The 25457-nt window shown below is 43.6% G+C and overlaps 1 protein-coding gene across 2 annotated transcripts in view; it reads left to right on the top strand.

Moving 5' to 3' along the window:
• LOC133541166 (myosin-10-like) overlaps positions 1–25457 on the top strand; it is a 251556-nt gene that overhangs the window by 23815 nt on the left and 202284 nt on the right. For both annotated transcript variants that reach the window (XM_061884291.1, XM_061884290.1), the window contains exon 3: positions 224–380. In XM_061884291.1, the coding sequence (XP_061740275.1) occupies positions 224–380 (157 nt within the window). The remainder of the gene's footprint in view (positions 1–223; positions 381–25457) is intronic.

Below are 25457 nucleotides of genomic sequence, written 5' to 3'. Positions count from 1 at the left end.
TTAGCACATATGCTAACACTGCTAGCATTTTAATGTGCGCATGCTAATATTTTAGGCTAGCTCTATAGCTCTTTTTGTGAACAGTAACACCTAAAACTCCCTGATTCCGACACTCTGCACCATCTTAAAAGCATGGCGGCTTCCGGCAACGCCCGGCCGGAGGTCCAGGGCACAGATAGCAGGACCATCACATTTTCTATCGGTTGTCTATCCCAAACTGCAGACCTACTCGGGCTTGTTCTGCGTGGTCATCAACCCCTACAAGAACCTGCCCATCTACTCGGAGAACATAATCGAGATGTACCGAGGGAAGAAAAGGCACGAGATGCCGCCTCACATCTACGCCATCTCGGAGTCGGCGTACCGCTGCATGCTCCAAGGTAGGACTCCCCGTCTTTTGTGTGTGTGTGTGGTCGCTGACGGCTGTGTGCATGCGGAGTCACGGGTGTTGCTGCCAGGCCGGGTGTGTGCAGGTCTTGGTGGGCAAGGAGTTTGGCGTTCTGCAGCACACCCCAGGGATTAGTGTGCCAAGAAAGGGTGTGGCATGAAATGTGCTGGATTGTCCACCCACCTTATTTACTTCCATGACGACCTGCATAAAGTTCAGTGAGCAGGGTTAGAGCATGTTTGTTGACTGCAATTGTATTTGCGGCATGACTAGGGAAGGTTGTTTGGATTGGGTTTTCACTCTAAAGCCCAATTCATAGTCATTGACCCGATTTTCTCACATTGTTTACCTCCGTGACAACCTTCTTAAAAGTTTTGTAATCAGTCATAAATATCGGGCAGCTAAAACGAGCCAAGCATATATAGGCGTAAAAAGAGCGTTTGGTATTTTCCCATCATGCATTGTTATGGATTTAAACGGGTGTCATTTCGAATTCTCTATGGTGTTTGGACACTTTCATAATGTCCACCGAGCAGGTTGTGATGTGTGTGACCTGGTGTGTTGATCTTTGTTAGTTGCATTTTTTTTTTTTCTGCACCATGACTAGGGACAGTTGTTTGGATTGTGTCATATAAGTAAATGATGTGCTATTATTTCAAAACACTTCCAAAGGTCACTGAGCTGATAAACTCACATCGTCTTCACATTCAGTCAATTTTTTTTACTTGTCCAGGGTAGGCTCCAGCACCCCACCGCCACCCCCAAAAGGGACAAGCGGTAGAAAATGAATGGATGGATAGATGGATGTATTGATTTAGTCAATTAATCATTAGTCATAGTCTAAATTGCATAAGTGTCCATGTTAGAATTTCTACAAGTGTCCAATTAGACAAACAGATTTCTTGTAAGTTGCTTTTTTGCAGAAAGCAAATAAACCGTTATCGGCGCTGAAATATTTACTCCGACGGGGTTAACTAATTTTTGTCCTTGTACCCGTGATCTTGTGCTTCCGGTTATACCCCAAAGATAATGACCATAGGTGAGGATGGGAACATAGATCGACCGATAAATTGAGAGCTTTGCCTTCCGGCTCAGCTCCTTCTTCACCAAGACTGACCAATACAGGGTCAGCATCCCTATCGTCCACTCTTCCCTCACTGGTGAACAAGACCCCGAGGTTCTTGAACTCCTCCACTTGGGGTAGGATCTCTTCCCCAACCCGAAGATGGCACTCCACCCTGGTGCTGATTGTCATCCCGGTAGCTTCACACTCGGACGAACTGATCCAGTGAGAACTGAAGATCCTGGTCAGATGAAACCATCAGGACCACATCATCTGCAAAAAGCAGAGACTTCATCCTGCAGCCACCAAACCGTATCCCCACAACACCAGTGCCTAGAAATTCTGTTCTTAAAAGTTGTAAACTAAAATGGTGACAATGGCAGCCCTGGCAGAGTCCAGCCCTCACTGGAAAGAGGTCCAACTTACCACTGGCAATGCGGACCAAGCTCTGTCACTGATCATGCAGGGAGCGGACCGCCCAATCAAGCTGTTCGATACCTCCTACTCTCTGAGCATTTTCCACAGGACTTCCAGAGGGACACGATCGAATGTCTACTCCAAGTCCACAAAATACAATAAGACTGGTCGGTCAAACGCCCATGCACCCTCAATGATCCTGCTGGGAGTATAGAGCTGGTCCACAGTTCCCCGACCAGGGATAAAACCACAAGGCTGAGGTGTGTGATCCTACGATAAATGGAACACGCCCTCTGTTTCTCTTTCTGTCCATATTAATGATCAACAGAATCGGTGACAAATGTCCAACCTTCACTGGAAACAGGTCCGACTTACTGTCGGCAATGCGGACATAGACCACAATCAGGCGGTCCGATACCCCATACTCCCTGAGCACTTACCAAGTGATACTTTTGAATTCCTTCTCCAAGTCCACAAAACACATGCAGACTGGCCGGTCAAACGCCCATGCACCCTCAAGGATCCTGCCGGGAGTATAAATGGTAAATGGGTTGTACTTGTATAGCGCTTTTCTACCCCTTTTTTAAGGAGCCCAAAGCGCTTTGACACTATTTCCACATTCGCCCATTCAATCAATCAATCAATCAATGTTTACTTATATAGCCCTAAATCACTAGTGTCTCAAAGGGCTGCACAAACCACCACGACATCCTCGGTAGGCCCACATAAGGGCAAGGAAAACTCACACCCAGTGGGACGTCGGTGACAATGATGACTATGAGAACCTTAGAGAGGAGGAAAGCAATGGATGTCGAGCGGGTCTAACATGATACTGTGAAAGTTCAATCCACAATGGATACAACACAGTCGCGAGAGTCCAGTCCAAAGAGGATCCAAGACACAGCAGCGAGAGTCCCGTTCACAGCGGAGCCAGCAGGAAACCATCCCAAGCGTAGGCGGACCAGCAGCGCAGAGATGTCCCTAGCCGATACACAGGCGAGCAGTACATGGCCACCGGATCGGACCGGACCCCCTCCACACGGGAGAGTGGGACATAGAAGAAAAAGAAAAGAAACGGCAGATCAACTGGTCTAAAAAGGGAGTCTATTTAAAGGCTAGAGTATACAAATGAGTTTTAAGGTGAGACTTAAATGCTTCTACTGAGGTGGCATCGCGAACTGTTACCGGGAGGGTATTCCAGAGTACTGGAGCCCGAACGGAAAATGCTCTATAGCCCGCAGACTTTTTTTGGGCTTTGGGAATCACTAATAAGCCGGAGTCCTTTGAACGCAGATTTCTTGCCGGGACATATGGTACAATACAATCGGCAAGATAAGATGGAGCTAGACCGTGTAGTATTTTATACACACACATTCACACACTGATGGCGCGAGCTGCCATGCAAGGCGCTCACCAGGACCCATCAGGAGCAAGGGTGAAGTGTCTTGCCCAAGGACACAAAAGAAGTGACTAGGATGGTAGAAGGTGGGGATTGAACCAGTAACCCTCAGATTGCTGGCACAGCCACTCTACCAACTTCGCCACGCCTCCCCTGAGGACTTCCCGAGGGACACAATCGAATTCCTTCTCCAAGTCCACAAAACACATGCGGACTGGTCGGTCAAACGCCCATGCACCCTCAAGGATCCCGCCGGGAGTATAGACCTGGTCCACAGTTCCCCGACCAGGCTGAGGTGTGTGATCCTACAATAAATGGAACACACTCTCTGTTTCTCCTTCTGTCCATAAAAATTATCAACAGAATCGGTGACAAATGTCCAACCTTCACTGGACTTACTGCCGGCAATGCGGACACAGACCACACAGGGAGCGGAGCGCCACAATCAGGCGGTCCGACACCCCATACTCCCTGAGCACATCCCGAGGGACACAATCGAATTCCTTGTCCAAGTCCACAGAACACATGTACACTGGTTGGTCAAACGCCCATGCACCCTCAAGGATCCTGCCGGGAGTATAGACCTGGTCCACAGTTCCCCGACCAGGCTGAGGTGTGTGATCCTACGATAAATGGAACACACCCTCTGTTTCTCCGTCTGTCCATAAAAATGATCAACAGAATCGGTGACAATGGTCCAACTTTGACTGGAAACAGGTCCGACTTATGCGGACACAGACCATACAGGGAGCGGAGCGCCACAATCAGGCGGTCCGATACCCCATACTCCCTGAGCACATCCCGAGGGACACAATCGAATTCCTTGTCCAAGTCCACAGAACACATGTACACTGGTTGGTCAGACGCACATGCACCCTCAAGGATCCTGCCGGGAGTATAGACCTGGTCCACAGTTCCCCGACCAGGCTGAGGTGTGTGATCCTACGATAAATGGAACACACCCTCTGTTTCTCCGTCTGTCCATAAAAATGAACAACAGAATCGGTGACAATGGTCCAACTTTGACTGGAAACAGGTCCGACTTATGCGGACACAGACCATACAGGGAGCGGAGCGCCACAATCAGGCGGTCCGACACCCCATACTCCCTGAGCACATCCCGAGGGACACAATCGAATTCCTTGTCCAAGTCCACAAAACACATGTACACTGGTTGGTCAAATGCCCATGCACCCTCAAGGATCCTGCCGGGAGTATAGACCTGGTCCACAGTTCCCCGACCAGGCTGAGGTGTGTGATCCTACGATAAATGGAACACACCCTCTGTTTCTCCTTCTGTCCATAAAAATGAACAACAGAATCGGTGACAATGGTCCAACTTTGACTGGAAACAGGTCCGACTTATGCGGACACACACCATACAGGGAGCGGAGCGCCACAATCAGGCGGTCCGACACACCATACTCCCTGAGCACATCCCGAGGGACACAATCGAATTCCTTGTCCAAGTCCACTAAACACATGTACACTGTTTGGTCAAATGCCCATGCACCCTCAAGGATCCTGCCGGGAGTATAGACCTGGTCCACAGTTCCCCGACCAGGCTGAGTTGTGTGATCCTACGATAAATGGAACACACCCTCTGTTTCTCCTTCTGTCCATAAAAATGATCAACAGAATCGGTGACAAATGTCCAACCTTCACTGGACTTACTGCCGACTTATGCGGACACAGACCATACAGGGAGCGGAGCGCCACAATCAGGCGGTCCGACACCCCATTCTCCCTGAGCACATCCCGAGGGACACAATCGAATTCCTTGTCCAAGTCCACAGAACACATGTACACTGGTTGGTCAAACACCCACGCACCCTTCAAGGATCCTGCCGGGAGTATAGACCTGTTCCACAGTTCCACGACCAGGCCGAAAACCAAAAGGCTGAGGAATGTGATCCTACGATACTTTAATGCACCCTCTGTTTCTCCTTCTGTCCATAAAAATGAACAACAGAATCGGTGACAATGGTCCAACTTTGACTGGAAACAGGTCCGACTTATGCGGACACAGACCATACAGGGAGCGGAGCGCCACAATCAGGCGGTCCGATACCCGATACTCAGTGAGCACATCCCGAGGGATACAATCGAATTCCTTGTCCAAGTCCACAGAACACATGTACACTGGTTGGTCAAACACCCACGCACCCTTCAAGGATCCTGCTGGGACTTTAGAACTGGTCCAACGTTCCAAAACCAGGACAAAAACCTGAACTTTTTTGGATAAATCCTCCGCATCTTGGAGTCTGAAGTAACTCACCGTCACACTATGCTTTCAGACGTTTCTATTAACAGACTTTTTCAGCATGGTGTTCAATAAGGTCCACTTTGAGACCTACATCAGTCTGTCTTCTCCGGACCAAGGCTGTCAGTCTGAACGTACGCTTGAAAGGAGTGTTTGCTTTTCTGCCTGTCACGCTGTGACCTGGTCACGGCGTGACAGCTGCCAGGGTTTGTGTGTGTGATGGACTCCCTGTTATTACAGCCCTCCGGCTGGTCTCTGGACTCTGCCGGACCAACAGCTGAGGGGGCCCCGGGTTGACAATCGCCAGTACTTCAACCGTCTATTTCCAGGAAAGCTATTTTTGAACTCATTCTCCGTGACGTTCTCTTTCCTCCGATTGGAGGGTTAAGTTCCGTGCTTTCACCGTCCGTCGAGCTTTACGGGCAAACGCATAAATATGTTTGCCAGGATTCGGTACACCGCCATTCTTGTGTTTGACCCCGAGGCTGGGGGGGTTCTTTCTTTTGGTGCAGTGGCCCCTCGAGGAGGAGGGGCGCAGGGTCCAGTGGAATGAGGTCACCACTGTCCCCTTGCTGAGCTAAATTGTACATGCTGAGTCACAGTCAACTTGTGTCAAGATCAGCCAGTCACCCGCCACCGGGCAGGGGTGCATCACTATGGATACCTTGCGTGTGTGTCTGTGTGTGTGTGTGTTTGTGCGACCAAAATAACCGTCCCCCGGGAGCTCAGATAGAGGTGTCTGTTTGTGAGTGACAGGGCTTTAGTTACGTGGGCTTACCTGGCGTCTAATGGTTCTGTGACGGGTACTCCTCTCCCAAATCCATCTTTCCCAGTAATACACAACAGAATGTACTGCAAACGCCATGAGCTGCTTCTTCATATTTTCATGGATAAAGGTCCACCGTTATTTATCGCCATTCCACTTCACCTATTCGGCTGCATACGCACACCTTTTATTTACAAAATGGTAAATAAAAAGAGAATACAACAAATGCTTTTCAAATTATATTCAATTGAATAGACTGCAAAGACAAGATATTTCCTGTTCACACTTTTTGGCAAATAATCATGAACTTCGAATGTAATGGCAGCAACACATGGCAAAAAAGGCATTTTTACCAGTGTGTTACATGGCCTTTCCTTTCAAAAACACCCAGTAAAGGTTTGGGAATTCACGAGACACATTTTTGAAGTGGAATTTTTTTCCATTCTTGCTTGATGTACAGCTTAAGTTGTTCAACACCCTTTTACTATGAAGCCACGCCGTTGTAACACCTGGCTTGGCATCGTCTTGCTGAAATAAGCAGGGGCGTCCATGATCACGTTGCTTGGATGGCAATATGTGTTGCTCCAAAAGCTGTATGTACCTTTCAGCATTAATGGTGCCTTCCCAGATGTGTAAGTTACCCATGCCTTGGCCACTAATACACCCCCATACCCTCACACATGCTGCCTTTTACACTTTGCGCCTAGAACAGTCAGGATGGTTCTTTTCCTCTTTAGTTCCGGACGTCAACAGTTTCCAAAAGCAATTTGAAATGCGGAGTCGTCAGACCACAGAACCCTTTTCCACTTTGCATCAGTCCGTCTTAGATGAGCTCGGCCCCAACAAAGCGTTTCTGGGTGTTGTTGATAAATGGCTGTGGCTTTGCATAGTAGAGTTTTAACTTGCACTTACAGATGTAGCGACCAACTGTAGTTACTGACAGTGGTTTCCTGAAGTGTGCCTGAGCCCATGTGGTGATATCCTTTACACTGGGGTCACCAACCTTTTTGAAACCAAGAGCTGCTTCTTGGGTACTGATTAATGTGAAGGGCTACCAGTTTGATACACACTTAAATAAATTGTCAGAAATAACCAATTTGCTCAATTTACCTTTAATATATATATATTCCGTCGTACATTTTTTCCTTTTACAGAAGGTTTTTTAGTAGAGAATAAATGATGAAAAAACACTCAATTGAACGGTTTAAAAGAAGAGAAAACAGGAAAAAAATGTAAAAGAAATCTTGAAACATAGTTTTTCTTCAATTTAGACTCTTTAAAATTCAAAATTTAACCGAGAAAAAAAAAAGAGAAAAACTAGCTAATTTGTATCTTTTTGTAAAAATTTAAAAAATAATTTATGGAACATCATTAGTAATTTTTCCTGGATGAAGATTAATTTTAGAATTTTGACGACATGTTTTAAATCTGTTAAAATCCAATCTGCACTTTGTTAGAATATATAACAAATTGGACCAAGCTATATTTCTAACAAAGACAAATCATTATTTCTTCTAGACTTTCCAGAACAAAATTTTAAAAGAAATTCAAAAGACTTTGAAATAAGATTTAAATTTGATTCTACAGACTTTCTAAATTTGCCCGAATATTTTTTTTTGAGTTTTAATCATAATAAGTTTGAAGAAATATTTCCCAAATATTCTTCGTCGAAAAAACAGAAGCTAAAATGAAGAATTAAATAAAAATGTATTTATCAATCAATCAACCAATCAATCAATGTTTATTTATATAGCCCTAAATCACTAGTGTCTCAAAGGGCTGCACAAACCACTACGCCATCCTGGTAGGCCCACATAAGGGCAAAGAGAACGTGGGTGACAATGACTTTGAGAAACCTTGGAGAGGACTGCATATGTGGGCAACCCCCCCACCCCCCTCTATTTAATATTTACTTTATTCTTTAAAATAATAAAAAAAAAAAAAAACTTAATCATTGATTTAAATTGTCAGGAAAGAAGAGGAAGGAATTTAAAAGATAAAAAGATATGTGTTTAAAAATCCAAAAATAATTTTTAAGGTTGTATTTTTTCTCTAAAATTGTCTTTCTGAAAGTTATAAGAAGCAAAGTAAAAAAATAAATGAATTTATTTAAACAAGTGAAGACAAAGTCTTTAAAACACAGGTGCCAAATTCTGGCCCGTGGGATTCTACACACACACACACACAAGTGAATGCAAGGCATACTTGGTCAACAGTCATACAGGTCACACTGAGGGTGGCCGTATAAACAACTTTAAAACTGTAACAAATATGCACCACACTGTAAACCCACACCAAACAAGAATGACCAACACATTTCGGGAGAACATCTGCACTGTAACACAACATCAACACAACAGAACAAATACCCAGAATCCCTTGCAGCACTAACTCTTCCGGGACACTACAATATACACCCCCGCTACTACCAACAAACCTCGATTTCGCAGGTCACTATAAAGTTATATAAGCCTTGCTTGTTCAATATTCAATGCAAAACTTGTTTGGGTCCCTATTAAAAGGTTACATTGTTCAACTTTGGCCCGCGGCTTTGTTCCGTTTAGAATTTTGGCCCACTCTGTATTTGACTTTGACACCCCTGCTTTAAAATATTTTCTTGGATTTTCAAATTCTATTTGAGTTTCGTCTCTCTTATAATTAAAAATGTCGAGCAAAGCGAGACCAGCTTGCTAGTAAATAAAGACAATTTTAAAAATTGAGGCAGCTCACTGGTAAGTGCTGCTATTTGAGCTATTTTTAGAACAGGCCAGTGGGCGACTCATCTGGTCCTTACGGGCGACCTGATGCCCGCGGGCACTGTGTTGGTGACCCCTGCTTTACACACTGATGTGGATTTTTGATGCAGTACCGCCTGAGGGATCAAAGGTCAGTAATATCATGGCTTACTTGCAGGGATTTCTCCACATTCTCTGAACCTTTTGATGATATTACGGAGCGTAGATGGTGAAATCCCTAAATTCCTTGCAATAGCTGCTTGAGAAATGTTGTTCTTAAAACAATTTGCTCAGGCATTTGTTGACAAAGTGGTGACCCTCGCCCCGTCCTTGTTTGTGAATGAGTGAGCATTTCACGGAAGCTGCTTTTATAGCCAATCATGGCACCCACCTGTTCCCAATTAGCCTGTTCACCTGTGGGATGTTCCCAATCAGTCTTTGATGAGCATTCCTCAACTTTCTCACTCTTTTTTGCCACTTGTGCCAACTTTTTTTGAAACATGTTGCAGGCATCAAATTCCAAATGAGCTAATATTTGCAAAAAAACAACAGCGTGTAAAGGATATCACCACCTGGGGAACATTATCACAATTTCAAAAGGGTTAAAAACAATAAAAATCAGTTCCCAGTGGCTTATTGTATTTTTTGAAGCTTTTTTCAAAATTTCACCGGTCCCCGAATATCCCTAAAAAAGCTTTAAAGTGTTTGATTTTCGCTATTTGCGATGCGACTATTCATTTTCCTGTGACGTCACACAGTGCTGCCAATGTAAACAAACAATGGCGAATACCACAGCAAGATATAGCGACATTAGCTCGGATTCAGACTCGGATTTCAGCGGCTTAAGCGATTCAACAGATTACGCATGTATTGAAACAGATGGTTGGAGTATGAAAGTATTGAAGAAGAAACTGAAGCTATTGAGTGAATAGCTATTGACACTATTCATAGCCATAGCATGGCCGAATAGCTGCGTTAGCATCGCCGGTAAAATTTGCGGACCAAACGATCAGGACTTTGGCATCTCGTGACACTGGAGCAACTTAAATCCGTCGATTGGTAAGTGTTTGTTTCGCATTAAATGTGGGTGGAAGGAAACGTAATATAGTTGCAAATGCATCTGCAGGTTATCCATACATCTCTGTGCCATGTCTGCTTTAGCACCGCCGGTAAATAGCATGTTGGCGTCGATTAGCATAGCATGTTAGCATCGATTAGCTGGCGGTCACGCCGCGACCAAATATGTCTGATTAGCACATAAGTCAAGATCAACAAAACTCACCTTTGTGATTTTGTTGACTTTATGGTTGCAAATGCATCTGCAGGTTATCCATACATCTCTGTGCCATGTCTGCTTTAGCATCGCCGGTAAAATGTGGAGACACTCTGGTACATTCAATGGGGTCTGGCGGCAGACAGTTTGGCATCTTCGGGCCAGTGGTGCAACTTGAATCCCTCCCTGTTAGTGTTGTTACACCCTCCGACAACACACCGACGAGGCATGATGTCTCCAAGGTTCCAAAAAATAGTCGAAAAAACGGAAAATAACAGAGCTGAGACCCAATGTTTGCAATGTGTTGAAAATGAAAATGGCGGCTGTATTACCTCGGACACGTCACGTTCTGACGTCATCGCAAAAAGAGCGATAAATAGAAAGGCGTTTATTTCGCCAAAATTCACCCATTTAGAGTTCGGAAATCGGTTAAAAAAATATATGGTCTTTTTTTCTGCGCCATCAAGGTATATATTGACGCTTACATAGGTCTGGTGATAATGTTCCCCTTTAAAACTCTACTATGCAAAGCCACAGCCATTTATCAACAACACCCGGAAATGCTTCGTTCATCTTTGCAGAGCATTCCTCGACTTTCTCAGTCTTTTTTTGCCACGTGTGTCAGCTTTTTCGAAACATGTTGCAGGCATCACATTCCAAATGAGCTAATATTTGCAATAAAAAATAAAGATTGTCAGTGTGAAGATGAAATATCTTGTCTTTGCCGTCTATTCAATAGAATATAAGTTGAAAAGGATTTGTTGTATTCTCTTTTTATTTAGTCAGGCTCGCGGCGGTCAGCCCCCGACATTGTTGACAAGGGGGGGAGGATGGCCGAGTGCCAGACACAGCGGTCACATGCCTGCTGGGGACTTTCTTGGCAACTGTTGCTCTGATCTCCTCAGGGCAGATGGCACAAGCATATGTTGTGATAGCATGCTAACGTTAGCATGCTAACTTTTTTTTTTTTTTTTGGGCTCATTTTGCAGCCGTTTACTCCAGAGTCATGTAACTTGGTATGTGACACATGCTAACGTTTTTAGCTCATTTTGCAGTTGTTTACTCCAGAGTCATGTACCTTGGTATGTGACACATGCTAACGTTTTTAACACATTTTGCAGTTGTTTACTCCATAGTCATGTAACTTGGTATGTGACACATGCTAATTGTTGGCATGCTAACTTTTTTTTGGGGCTCATTTTGCAACCATTTACCTCAGAGTGATGTAACTTGGTATGTGACACATGCTAACGTTTTTAGCTCATTTTGCAGCTGTTTACCCCAGGTTCATGTAACTTGGTATGTGACACATGCTAACGTTTTTAGCTCATTTTGCAGTTGTTTACTCCAGAGTCATGTAACTTGGTATGTGACACATGCTAACGTTTTTAGCTCATTTTGCAGTTGTTTACTCCAGAGTCATGTAACTTGGTATGTGACACATGCTAACGTTTTTAGCTCATTTTGCAGTTGTTTACTCCAGAGTCATGTAACTTGGTATGTGACACATGCTAACGTTTTTAGCTCATTTTGCAGTTGTTTACTCCAGAGTCATGTAACTTGGTATGTGACACATGCTAACGTTTTTAGCTCATTTTGCAGTTGTTTACTCCATAGTCATGTAACTTGGTATGTGACACATGCTAATTGTTGGCATGCTAACTTTTTTTGGGGGCTCATTTTGCAACCATTTACCTCAGAGTGATGTAACTTGGTATGTGACACATGCTAACGTCTTTAGCTCATTTTGCAGCTGTTTACCCCAGGTTCATGTAACTTGGTATGTGACACATGCTAACGGTTGGCATGCTAACTTTTTTTTTTAGCTAATTTTGCAACCAGACTTATACAACTTCATACCACACACATGCTAACATCAGCATTTTAATTTAAGATTAATTTTGCATCCATTTACCCCAGAATCATTGAAATTGGTATATGACGCATGCTAACGTTTTGTTTTGTAGCTCATTTTGCAACCGTTTACCCCAGTGTCATGTAACTTGGTATGTGACACATGCTAACTGTTAGCATGCTAACTTAGTTTTTAGTCCATTTTGCAGACGTTTACCCCAGAGTCATGTAACTTGGTAAGACATATGCTAACTTTATTAGCTCATTTTGCAGCCGTTTACCCCAGAGTCATATAACTTGCTTTGTGACACATGCTAACGTTTTTAACACATTTTGCAGTTGTTTACTCCATAGTCATGTAACTTGGTATGTGACACATGCTAATTGTTGGCATGCTAACTTTTTTTTGGGGCTCATTTTGCAACCATTTACCTCAGAGTGATGTAACTTGGTATGTGACACATGCTAACGTTTTTAGCTCATTTTGAAGCTGTTTACCCCAGGTTCATGTAACTTGGTATGTGACACATGCTAACGTTTTTAGCTCATTTTGCATCCGTTTACTCCGGAGTCATGTAACTTGGTATGTGACACATGCTAACGTTTTTAGCTCATTTTGCAGTTGTTTACTCAAGAGTCATGTAACTTGGTATGTGACACATGCTAACGTTTTTAGCTCATTTTGCAGTTGTTTACTCCAGAGTCATGTAACTTGGTATGTGACACATGCTAACGTTTTTAGCTCATTTTGCAGTTGTTTACTCAAGAGTCATGTAACTTGGTATGTGACACATGCTAACGTTTTTAGCTCATTTTGCAGTTGTTTACTCCAGAGTCATGTAACTTGGTATGTGACACATGCTAACGTTTTTAGCTCATTTTGCAGTTGTTTACTCCAGAGTCATGTAACTTGGTATGTGACACATGCTAATTGTTGGCATGCTAACTTTTTTTTTTTTTTTTTTTTTGGGCTCATTTTGTCCTCCCCGTGAATGCGTGGGTTCCCTCCGGGTACTCCGGCTTCCTCCCACCTCCAAAGACATGCACCTGGGGATAGGTTGATTGGCAACACTAAATGGTCCCTAGTGTGTGAATGTTGTCTGTCTATCTGTGTTGGCCCTGCGATGAGGTGGCGACTTGTCCAGGGTGTAACCCGCCTTCCGCCCGATTGTAGCTGAGATAGGCGCCAGCGCCCCCCGTGACCCCGAAAGGGAATAAGCGGTAGAAAATGGATGGATGGATTTTGCAACCATTTACCTCAGTCATGTAACTTGGTATGTGACACATGCTAACGTTTTTAGCTCATTTTGCATCCGTTTACTCCAGAGTCATGTAACTTGGTATGTGACACATGCTAACGTTTTTAGCTCATTTTGCAGTTGTTTACTCAAGAGTCATGTAACTTGGTATGTGACACATGCTAACGTTTTTAGCTCATTTTGCAGTTGTTTACTCCAGAGTCATGTAACTTGGTATGTGACACATGCTAATTGTTGGCATGCTAACTTTATTTTTTATTTTTTTGGGGCTCATTTTGTCCTCCCCGTGAATGCGTGGGTTCCCTCCGGGTACTCCGGCTTCCTCCCACTTCCAAAGACATGCACCTGGGGATAGGTTGATTGGCAACACTAAATTGGCCCTAGTGTGTGAATGTTGTCTGTCTATCTGTGTTGGCCCTGCGATGAGGTGGCGACTTGTCCAGGGTGTACACCGCCTTCCGCCCGATTGTAGCTGAGATAGGCGCCAGCGCCCCCCGCGACCCCGACAGGGAATAAGCGGTAGAAAATGGATGGATGGATTTTGCAACCATTTACCTCAGTCATGTAACTTGGTATGTGACACATGCTAACGGTTTTAGCTCATTTTGCAGCCGTTTACTCCAGAGTCATGTAACTTGGTATGTGACACATGCTAATTGTTGGCATGCTAACTTTTTTTTTTTTTTTTTTGGGCTCATTTTGTCCTCCCCGTGAATGCGTGGGTTCCCTCCGGGTACTCCGGCTTCCTCCCACCTCCAAAGACATGCACCTGGGGATAGGTTGATTGGCAACACTAAATTGGCCCTAGTGTGTGAATGTTGTCTGTCTATCTGTGTTGGCCCTGCGATGAGGTGGCGACTTGTCCAGGGTGTACCCCGCCTTCCGCCCGATTGTAGCTGAGATAGGCGCCAGCGCCCCCCGTGACCCCGAAAGGGAATAAGCGGTAGAAAATGGATGGATGGATTTTGCAACCATTTACCTCAGTCATGTAACTTGGTATGTGACACATGCTAACGTTTTTAGCTCATTTTGCATCCGTTTACTCCAGAGTCATGTAACTTGGTATGTGACACATGCTAACGTTTTTAGCTCATTTTGCATCCGTTTACTCCAGAGTCATGTAACTTGGTATGTGACACATGCTAACGTTTTTAGCTCATTTTGCAGCCGTTTACTCCAGAGTCATGTAACTTGGTATGTGACACATGCTAACGTTTTTAGCTCATTTTGCAGTTATTTACTCCAGAGTCATGTAACTTGGTATGTGACACATGCTAACGTTTTTAGCTCATTTTGCAGTTGTTTACTCAAGAGTCATGTAACTTGGTATGTGACACATGCTAACGTTTTTAGCTCATTTTGCAGTTGTTTACTCCAGAGTCATGTAACTTGGTATGTGACACATGCTAACGTTTTTAACACATTTTGCAGTTGTTTACTCCAGAGTCATGTAACTTGGTATGTGACACATGCTAATTGTTGGCATGCTAACTTTTTTTTTTTTTTTTTTTTTGGGCTCATTTTGTCCTCCCCGTGAATGCGTGGGTTCCCTCCGGGTACTCCGGCTTCCTCCCACCTCCAAAGACATGCACCTGGGGATAGGTTGATTGGCAACACTAAATTGGCCCTAGTGTGTGAATGTTGTCTGTCTATCTGTGTTGGCCCTGCGATGAGGTGGCGACTTGTCCAGGGTGTACACCGCCTTCCGCCCGATTGTAGCTGAGATAGGCGCCAGCGCCCCCCGCGACCCCGAAAGGGAATAAGCGGTAGAAAATGGATGGATGGATTTTGCAACCATTTACCTCAGTCATGTAACTTGGTGTGTGACACATGCTAACGGTTTTAGCTCATTTTGCAGCCGTTTACTCCAGAGTCATGTAACTTGGTATGTGACACATGCTAACGTTTTTAGCTCATTTTGCAGTTGTTTACTCCATAGTCATGTAACTTGGTATGTGACACATGCTAATTGTTGGCATGCTAACTTTTTTTTTGGGGCTCATTTTGCAACCATTTACCTCAGAGTGATGTAACTTGGTATGTGACACATGCTAACGTTTTTAGCTCATTTTGCAGCTGTTTACCCCAGGTTCATGTAACTTGGTATGTGACACATGCTAACGGTTGGCATGCTAACTTTTTTTTTTAACTAATTTTGCAACTAGACTTATACAACTTCATACCAGACACATGCTAACATCAGCATTTTAATTTAAGATTAATTTTGCATCCATTTACCCCAGAATCATTGAAATTGGTATATGACGCATGCTAACGTTTTGTTTTGTAGCTCATTTTGCAACCGTTTACCCCAGTGTCATGTAACTTGGTATGTGACACATGCTAACTGTTAGCATGCTAACTTAGTTTTTAGTCCATTTTGCAGACGTTTACCCCAGAGTCATGTAACTTGGTAAGACATATGCTAACTTTATTAGCTCATTTTGCAGCCGTTTACCCCAGAGTCATATAACTTGCTTTGTGACACATGCTAACGTTTTTAGCTCATTTTGCTGTTGTTTACTCCAGAGTCATGTAACTTGGTATGTGACACATGCTAATTGTTGACATGCTAATTTTTTTTTTTTTTTTTTTTTTTTTTTTTTTGGGGCTCATTTTGCAACCATTTACCCCAGAGTCATGTAACTTGGTATGTGACACATGCTAACGTTTTTAGCTCATTTTGCAGCCGTGTACCCCAGGTTCATGTAACTTGGTATGTGACACATGCTAACTGTTGGCATGCTAACTTTTTTTTAAGCTAATTTCGCAACCATCAATCAATCAATCAATCTTTATTTATATAGCAAATGTCTCAAAGGACTGTACAAACCAGTACGACTACAACATCCTCGGAAGAACCAGACTCATACAACTTCATACCTGACACATGCTAACATCAGCATTTAATTTTAGATAAATTTTGCATCCATTTACCAAGGAGTCATGGAAATTGGTATATGACACATGCTAACTTTTTTTTTTTTAAGCTCATTCTGTAACCGTTTACCCCAGTGTCATGTAACTTGGTATGTGACACATGCTAACTGTTAGCATGCTAACATAGTTTTTGGTCCATTTTGCTGACGTTTACCCCAGAGTCATGTAACTTGGTAAGAGACACATGCTAACTTTATTAGCTCATTTTGCACCCGTTTACCCCAGAGTCATGTAACTTGATATGTGACACATGCTAACTTTTTTAGCTCATTTTGCAGCCGTTTACCCCATGTTTATGTAACTTGGTATGTGACACATGCTAACTTTTTTAGCTCATTTTGCAGCCGTTTACCCCAGAGTCATGTAACTACTTTTTTTTTGCTCATTTTGCAAACATTTACCCCAGAGTCAAGTAACTTGATAAGTGACACATGCTAACTTTTTCAGCTCATTTTGCAGCCGTTTACCCCAGGTTCCTGTAACTTGATATGTGGCACATGCTAACTGTTGTCATGCAAACTTTTTGAAAATTTTAATTTTAATTTTTTTTAGTTAATTTTGCAACCGTTTACCCCAGACTCATACGACTTCATACCTGACACGTGCTAACTTTGAGAATGTGAACTTAAGTATGCTAACATCAGCATGTAACTTTGGGGTAAATGGATGCAAAATTAATTTACAGTCATGGAAATTGGTATATGACGCATGCTAACTTTTTTTTTAGCTCATTTTGCAACCGTCAACCCTAGAGTCATGTAATTTGGTATGTGACACTTGCTAATGCTAACTATGCTAACTGTTGGCATGCTAACTTAGTTCTTAGTCCAATTTGCAACCGTTTACCCCAGGGTCATGTAACTTAGTATGTGACCTATGCCAACTGTGAGTACGGTAACTTTAGCATGCTAACATCATCATTCAACTTTAGATTATTTTGCATCCATTTACCCCAGAATCATTGAAATTGGTATATGACACTTGCTAACTTTTTTTTTTTTTTTAGCTCATTTAGCAACCGTTAATCCCCAGAGTCATGTAATTTGGTATGTGACACATGCTAACGTTTTTAGCTCATTTTGCAGCCGTTTACCCCAGTCTCATATAACTTGGTATGTGACGTATGCCAACTGTTGGAATGCTAACTCTTTTTTTTTTTTGTAATAGTGCAACCAGACTCGTAAGACTTCATACCTGACACATGCTAACTGTGAGAATGCTAACTTTAGCATACTGACATCAGCATGTAACTTTAGATTAATTTTGCATCCATTTACCCCAGAGTCATTGAAATTGGTACAAGACACATGTTAACTGTTAGCATGTCAATGCTATCGGGTTCAGGTCAGGACTCTGTGCAAGCCAGTCAAGTTCATCCACACCAGACTCTGTCATCCATGTCTTTATGGACCTTGCTTTGTGCACTGGTGCACAGTCATGTTGGAAGAGGAAGGGGCCTGCTCAAAACTGTTCCTACAAGGTTGGGAGCTTGGGATTGTCCAAAATGTTTTGGTATCCTGGAGCATTCAAAGTTAATTTCGCTGGAACTAAGGGGCCAAGCCCAAGTCCTGGAAAACAACCCCACACCATAATTCCTCCTCCACCAAATTTCACACTTGGCACAATGCAGTCTGATATGTAGCGTTCTCCTGGCAACCTCCAAACCCAGACAGGTCCATCAGATTTCCAGATGGTAAAGTGTGACTCATCACTCCAGAGAAGGCGTTTCCACTGCTCCTAGAGTCCAGTGGACGTGCTTTACACCACTGCATCCCACACTTTGCATTGGACTTGATGATGTATGGCTTAGATGCAGCTGCTCGGCCATGGAAACCCATTCCATGAAGCCCTCTGCGTACTGTACGTGGGCTAATTGAAAGGTCACATGAAGTTTGGAGCTCTGTAGCAAGTGACTGTGCAGAAAGTCTTTGCACTATGCTGACCCTCTCTGTCAGTTTACATGGCCTACCACTTGGTGGCTGAGTTGCTGTTGTTCCCCAAACTCTTCACTTTTCTTCTAATAAAGTTGACTTTGTAATATTTAGGAGCCAGGAAATTTCAAGACCGGATTTGTTGCACGGGTGGCATCCTGTGACAGTTCCACGCTGGAAATCACAGCTAGCACAGGACCATGACTTCTGTTTTGTTTGATCATCCGTTTTACTGCCGCGTTGTAAATAAGTCATTTTACAACATATATATCTCATAGTCTGGTGCGGCTGATATATGAAGGCAATGTTGTTCTCCTACTCTTGCGTGGGTGTGGCTTTTATGCCGGTGCCAACTGTAGTCTGTGAAGTACAGTGGTAAAGTACGAGTGTGAGGGGGTGAATTGTCCCAGCAGGAAGGTGGAGGAAGACGAGCGTGGGAGCACAACAACTCCAACACGGACATGATGAGCAGGACTGCAGCAGAGAGTGAGGACAGACGGGGGCAGAGTTATGGGGGAGATGACCCATTGAGAGGGGGCAGCCAGCATTGTGCTGCACAAAGGGGTCTTTGTGGGCTCTGAAGGGGGGGCTGGGACCCGTGTGCTGTGTGGGTGTGGCCGCAGGCTCCCCAAGTCTCCCCCTGGAAATGAGGCCTCTCTCCGGGCGAGCCAAGGCCGGAGACCATAAGTGTGACGTGACAGGTGTGTTTGGGGGGGGACTGTGATGTGACAGGTGTGTTTGGGGGGGGTACTGTGACGTGACAGGTGTGTTTGAGGGGGGTACTGTGATGTGACAGGTGTGTTTGGGGGGTACTGTGATGTGACAGGTGTGTTTGGGGGAGTACTGTGATGTGACAGGTGTGTTTGGGGGGGACTGTGACGTGACAGGTTGGTTTTGGGGAGTACTGTGATGTGACAGGTGTGTTTGGGGGGTACTGTGACGTGACAGGTGTGTTTGGGGGGTGTACTGTGATGTGACAGGTGTGTTTGGGGGGGTACTGTGATGTGACAGGTGTGTTTGGGGGGGTACTGTGACGTGACAGGTGTGTTTGGGGGGTGTACTGTGATGTGACAGGTGTGTTTGGGGGGGTACTGTGATGTGACAGGTGTGTTTGGGGGGTACTGTGATGTGACAGGTGTGTTTGAGGGGGAGTACTGTGATGTGACAGGTGTGTTTGGGGGGGTACTGTGATGTGACAGGTGTGTTTGGGGGGGTACTGTGATGTGACAGGTGTGTTTGGGGGGTACTGTGACGTGACATGTGTGTTTGGGGGGAGTACTGTGACGTGACAGGTGTGTTTGGGGGGAGTACTGTGACGTGACAGGTGTGTTTGGGGGGGGTGTTACTGTGATGTGACAGGTGTGTTTGGGGGGAGTACTGTGATGTGACAGGTGTGTTTGGGGGGTACTGTGACGTGACAGGTGTGTTTGGGGGGTACTGTGATGTGACAGGTGTGTTTGGGAGGAATACTGTGACATGACAGGTGTGTTTGGGGGGAGTACTGTGATGTGACAGGTGTGTTTGGGAGGAATACTGTGACATGACAGGTGTGTTTGGGGGGAGTACTGTGATGTGACAGGTGTGTTGGGGGGGCTGTGACGTCATGTTTAACCATTTTTGTGATGTCATCTTGGACATCGCAGCGATGGTTAAATATGACATCACAGAGATGGTTAAAGATGACATCACAGATATGGTTAAAGATGACATCACAGTGTATAGCGACTTATTTACACGGCTGACGTCTTTCTAGAGGGAGAGTTTGGACTGAGACCAGATTGTTGTCCTTCCGGTCAGTCTGTGTTTACAGTCTAAGATTTATGTTGGTCCAAACACTCTGACCTGGAGACTTGACTTCCACTAGTTGTTGTGGGGATTTATGCTTGACGCACTGGCAAGTAGAAGATAGTATGTAACACTGGCAAATACAAACCCCATTTCCATATAAGTTGGGATATTGTGTTAGATGTAAATATAAACAGAATACAATGATTTGCAAATCCTTTCCAACCCATATTCAGTTGAATATGCTACAAAGACAACATATTTGATGTTCAAACTCATAAACATTTTTTGGGGAAATAATCATTAACTTTAAATGAATAAATAAATGGGTTGTACTTGTATAGCGCTTTTCTACCTTCAAGGTACTCAAAGCGCTTTGACACTACTTCCACATTCACACACACATTCACACACTGATGGAGGGAGCTGCCATGCAAGGCGCCAACCAGCACCCATCAGGAGCAAGGGTGAAGTGTCTTGCTCAGGACACAACGGACGTGACGAAGTTGGTACTAGGTGGGATTTGAACCAGGGACCCTCGGGTTGCGCACGGCCACTCTCCCACTGCGCCACGCCGTCCCCACAACTTTAGAATTAAATGCCAGCAACACGTGACAAAGAAGTTGGGAAAGGTGGCAATAAATACTGATAAAGTTGAGGAATGCTCATCAAACACTTATTTGGAACATCCCACAGGTGTGCAGGCTAATTGGGAACAGGTGGGTGCCAAGATTGGGTATAAAAACAGCTTCCCAAAAACTGCTCAGTCTTTCACAAGAAAGGATGGGGCGAGGTACACCCCTTTGTCCACAACTGCGTGAGCAAATAGTCAAACAGTTTAAGAACAACATTTCTCAAAGTGCAACTGCAAGAAATTTAGGGATTTCAACATCTACGTTCCATAATATCATCAAAAGGTTGAGAGAATCTGGAGAAATCACTCCACGTAAGCGGCATGGCCGGAAACCAACATTGAATGACCGTGACCTTCCATCCCTCAGACGGCACTGTATCAAAAACTGACATCAATCTCTAAAGGATATCACCACATGGGCTCAGGAACACTTCAGAAAACCACTGTCACTAAATACAGTTGGTCGCTACATCTGTAAGTGCAAGTTAAAGCTCTACTATGCAAAGCGAAAGCCATTTATCAACAACATCCAGAAACGCCGCCATCTACTCTGGGCCGGAGATCATCTAAGATGGACTGATGCAAAGTAGAAAAGTGTTCTGTGGTCTGACGAGTCCACATTTCAAATAGTTTTTTTGAAATATTCAACATTGTGTCATCCAGACCAGAGGGGAAGTGAACCATCCAGACTGTTATTGATGCAAAGTTCAAAAGCCAGCATGTGTGATGGTATGGGGGTGCATTAGTGCCCAAGGCCCATGGGTAACTTACACATCTGTGAAGGCACCATTAATGCTGAAAGGTACATACAGGTTTTGTAACAAGATATTTTACATGGACGCCCCTGCTTATTTCAGCAAGACAATGCCAAGTCACATTCAGCACGTTTTACAACAGCGTGGCTTCGTAGTAAAAAAGTGCGGGTACTTTCCTGGCCCGCCTGCAGTCCAGACCTGTCTCCCATGGAAAATGTGTGGCGCATTATGAAGCGTAAAATACGACAGCGGAGACCCCGGACTGTTGAACGACTGAAGCTCTACATAAAACAAGAATGGGAAAGAATTCCACTTTCAAAGCTTCAACAATTAGTTTCCCCAGTTCCCAAACGTTTATTGAGTGTTGTTAAAAGAAAAGGTGATGTAACACAGGGGTGAACATGCCCTTTCCCAACTACTTTGGCACGTGTTGCAGCCATGAAATTCTAAGTTAAATATTATTTGCAAAAAAAAAAATTTAGTTTGAGTTTGAACATGAAATATGTTGTCTTTGTAGTGCATTCAACTGAATATGGGTTGAAAAGGATTTGCAAATCATTGTATTCTGTTTATATTTACATCTAACACAATTTCCCAACTCATATGGAAACGGGGTTTGTAGAAGATAGTATGTAACATTTGCAAGTAGAAGACAGTATGTAACACTGGCAAGTAGAAGACAGTATGTAACAACCAGGTGCAGACATGTCCCTTGCAGTATATCTTATTTACCCTCCTATATTGAAACATTATTTACTCTCATTTAGCAACAAACTACATACTCATATATTAGGGTTGTACAGTATACCGGTAATAATGAATCAAAAACGGTACTATACTCTGTTTGAAAAGTACCAGTTCGCCATTATTTATTTTACAGGCATGACGTCACATTGGGACATTGCTGGTTTTTGGAACAGAGGAGCATGTTGGGCAGCGCACACACACAGAGTTCTTACAAGCAGATACATTGTGTAGACAGAAAAGGGAGAATGGACGCATTTTGGTGTAAAAAGTCAAGATAAAGGTGAAGTTATAACACTGAAACACCCTCAGGAAGAGCTGCTTTAAGACATGGTTATCTAGCTAGCGGCTAACAACCATCCACAGTGTTTTAGCTACTTCTAAATCACTAATCCTGGCCTCCATGGCAACAAATAAAGTATGATTCTTACAAGTAGCATTATCACTGCAGGATGACAAATAGCTAAACATTCCTCACTACACATAGTCAGAGGATACAATTGCTCACCAGCGTCAACGCTAACAAGTCCAGGAGCGTATCTATCGATACTACTATGATGACATTGATATTTTTTTACACTTTAGACTAGATGTGACCAATCTAAGTCTAAAACTAGATGTGACCAATCTAAGTCTAAGACTATTTGTGACCAATGTAAGTCTATTTGTGACCAATGTAAGTCTAAGACTACATGTGACCAATCTAAGTCTAAGAATACATGTGACCAATCTAAGTCTAAGACTAGACGTGACCAATCTAAGTCTAAGACTAGACGTGACCAATCTAAGTCTAAGACTAGACGTGACCAATTTAAGTCTAAGACTAGACGTGACCAATCTAAGTCTAGATGGGACCAATCTAAGTCTAAGACTAGATATGACCAATCTAAGTCTAAGACTAGGCGTGACCAATCTAAGTCTTAAGACTAGACGTGACCAATCTAAGTCTATGACTACATGTGACCAATCTAGGTCTATGACTACGTTTGACCAATCTAAGTCTAAGACTAGATGGGACCAATCTAAGTCCAAGACTATTTGTGACCAATGTAAGTCCAAGACTATTTGTGACCAATGTAAGTCTAAGACTATTTGTTACCAATGTAAGTCCAAGACTATTTGTGACCAATGTAAGTCTAAGACTAGATGTGAGCAATCTAAGTCTAATACTATTTGTGACCAATGTAAGTCTAAGACTACATGTGACCAATCTAAATCTAAGACTAGATGGGACCAATCTAAGTCCAAGACTAGATGTGGCCAATCTAAATCTATGACTACATGTGACCAATATAAGTCTAAGACTAGGTGTGACCAATCTAAGTCCAAGACTATTTGTGACCAATGTAAGTCTAAGACTAGATGGGACCAATCTAAGTCTAAGACTAGATGTGACCAATTTAAGTCCAAGACTTAATGCGACCAATCTAAGTCAAAGACTAAATGTGACCAATTTAAGGGAAGGACTAGATGTGATCAATCTAAGTGTAAGACTTAATGTGACCAATCTAAGTCTAAGACTACATTTGACCAATCTAAGACTAGATGTGACCAATGACCTGAAAATACAATGCCCTGAGACTACAATGACCTGAGACTACAATGAACTAAGACTAAGACTGGTTGTGACCAATCTAAGTCTAAGACTACATTTGACCAATCTAAGACTAGATGTGACCAATTTAAGTCTAAGACTTAATGCGACCAATCTAAGTCTAAGACTAAATGTGACCAATTTAAGGGAAGGACTAGATGTGATCAATCTAAGTGTAAGACTTAATGTGACCAATCTAAGTCTAAGACTACATTTGACCAATCTAAGACTAGATGTGACCAATGACCTGAAAATACAATGCCCTGAGACTACAATGACCTGAGACTACAATGAACTAAGACTAAGACTGTTTGTGACCAATCTAAGTCTAAGACTAGATGTGATCAATCTAAGGGAAGAACTAGCTGTGATCAATCTAAGGGAAGGACTAGATACGATCAATCTAAGTCTAAAACTTAATGTGACCAATCTAAGACTAGACGTGACCAATCTAAGTCTATGACTACATGTGACCAATCTAAGACTAAATGTGACCAATGACCTGAAAATACAATGCCCTGAGACTACAATTACCTGAAACTACAATGAACTAAGACTACAATGCCCTGAGACTACAATGAACTAAGACTACAATGCCCGGAGACTACAATTACCTGAGACTACAATTACCTGAGACTACAATGACCTGAGACTACAATGAACTAAGACTACAATGCCCGGAGACTACAATTACCTGAGACTACAATGAACTGAGACTACAATGAACTAAGACTACAATGCCCTGAGACTACAATGCCCTGAGACTACAATGACCTGAGACTACAATGCCCTGGGACTACAATGCCCTGAGACTACAATGCCCTGAGACTACAATGCTCTGAGACTACAATGACCTGAGACTACAATGCCCTGAGACTATAATGAACTGAGACTACAATGACCTGAGACTACAATGAACTGATGACTGACAACATCCATAGACATCCCCATCGTGCAGGTCCCGTGAAACCAGGGAGTCCAAATAAGTTTTTTTTCGTTGAGCATTTCAAACTTTTCCACTGATTTCTCCTGATTTGTCAAAGGGGTCAAAGATTGCTACTAATTGACGTGGTCTCCCTTAAGTGACCAGTCTACTGTGTGTCTGACTTCCTGTGCCACATAAACCTTTGCCCTGTGACCTCACAAGTGCCACCTGGGTGCACACGCACGTGAGAACAGACTTGTTCTGTTGGACCATGACAGGCCTCACCATCACAAAGAGCCTCTGTGACCAAACATGGCAGCCATCTGCTATCCTTTACTTTGCCAAAAGCTTTCTGCCATACCTCCTGACACAGCTCTGTCCTCTAATGAAGTCACACCCAGAGAACATCCACAGCCACACCCAGAGAACACCGACAACCACACCCAGAGAACATCCACAGCCACACCCAGAGAACATCCACAACCACACCAAGAGAACATCCACAACCACACCCAGAGAACATCCACAACCACACCCAGAGAACATCCACAACCACACCCAGAGAACATCCACAACCACACCCAGAGAACATCCACAACCACACCCAGAGAACATCCACAACCACACCCAGACAACATCCACAACCACACCCAGATAACATCCACAACCACACCCAGACAACATCGACAACCACACCCAGAGAACATCCACAACCACACCCAGAGAACATCC

Source organism: Nerophis ophidion, linkage group LG23, assembly GCF_033978795.1.
Source record: "Nerophis ophidion isolate RoL-2023_Sa linkage group LG23, RoL_Noph_v1.0, whole genome shotgun sequence".
Taxonomy (NCBI): Eukaryota; Metazoa; Chordata; class Actinopteri; order Syngnathiformes; family Syngnathidae; genus Nerophis; species Nerophis ophidion.
Note: the sequence above shows the minus strand (reverse complement) of the source record. Positions and strands in the feature narration are given on the sequence as shown.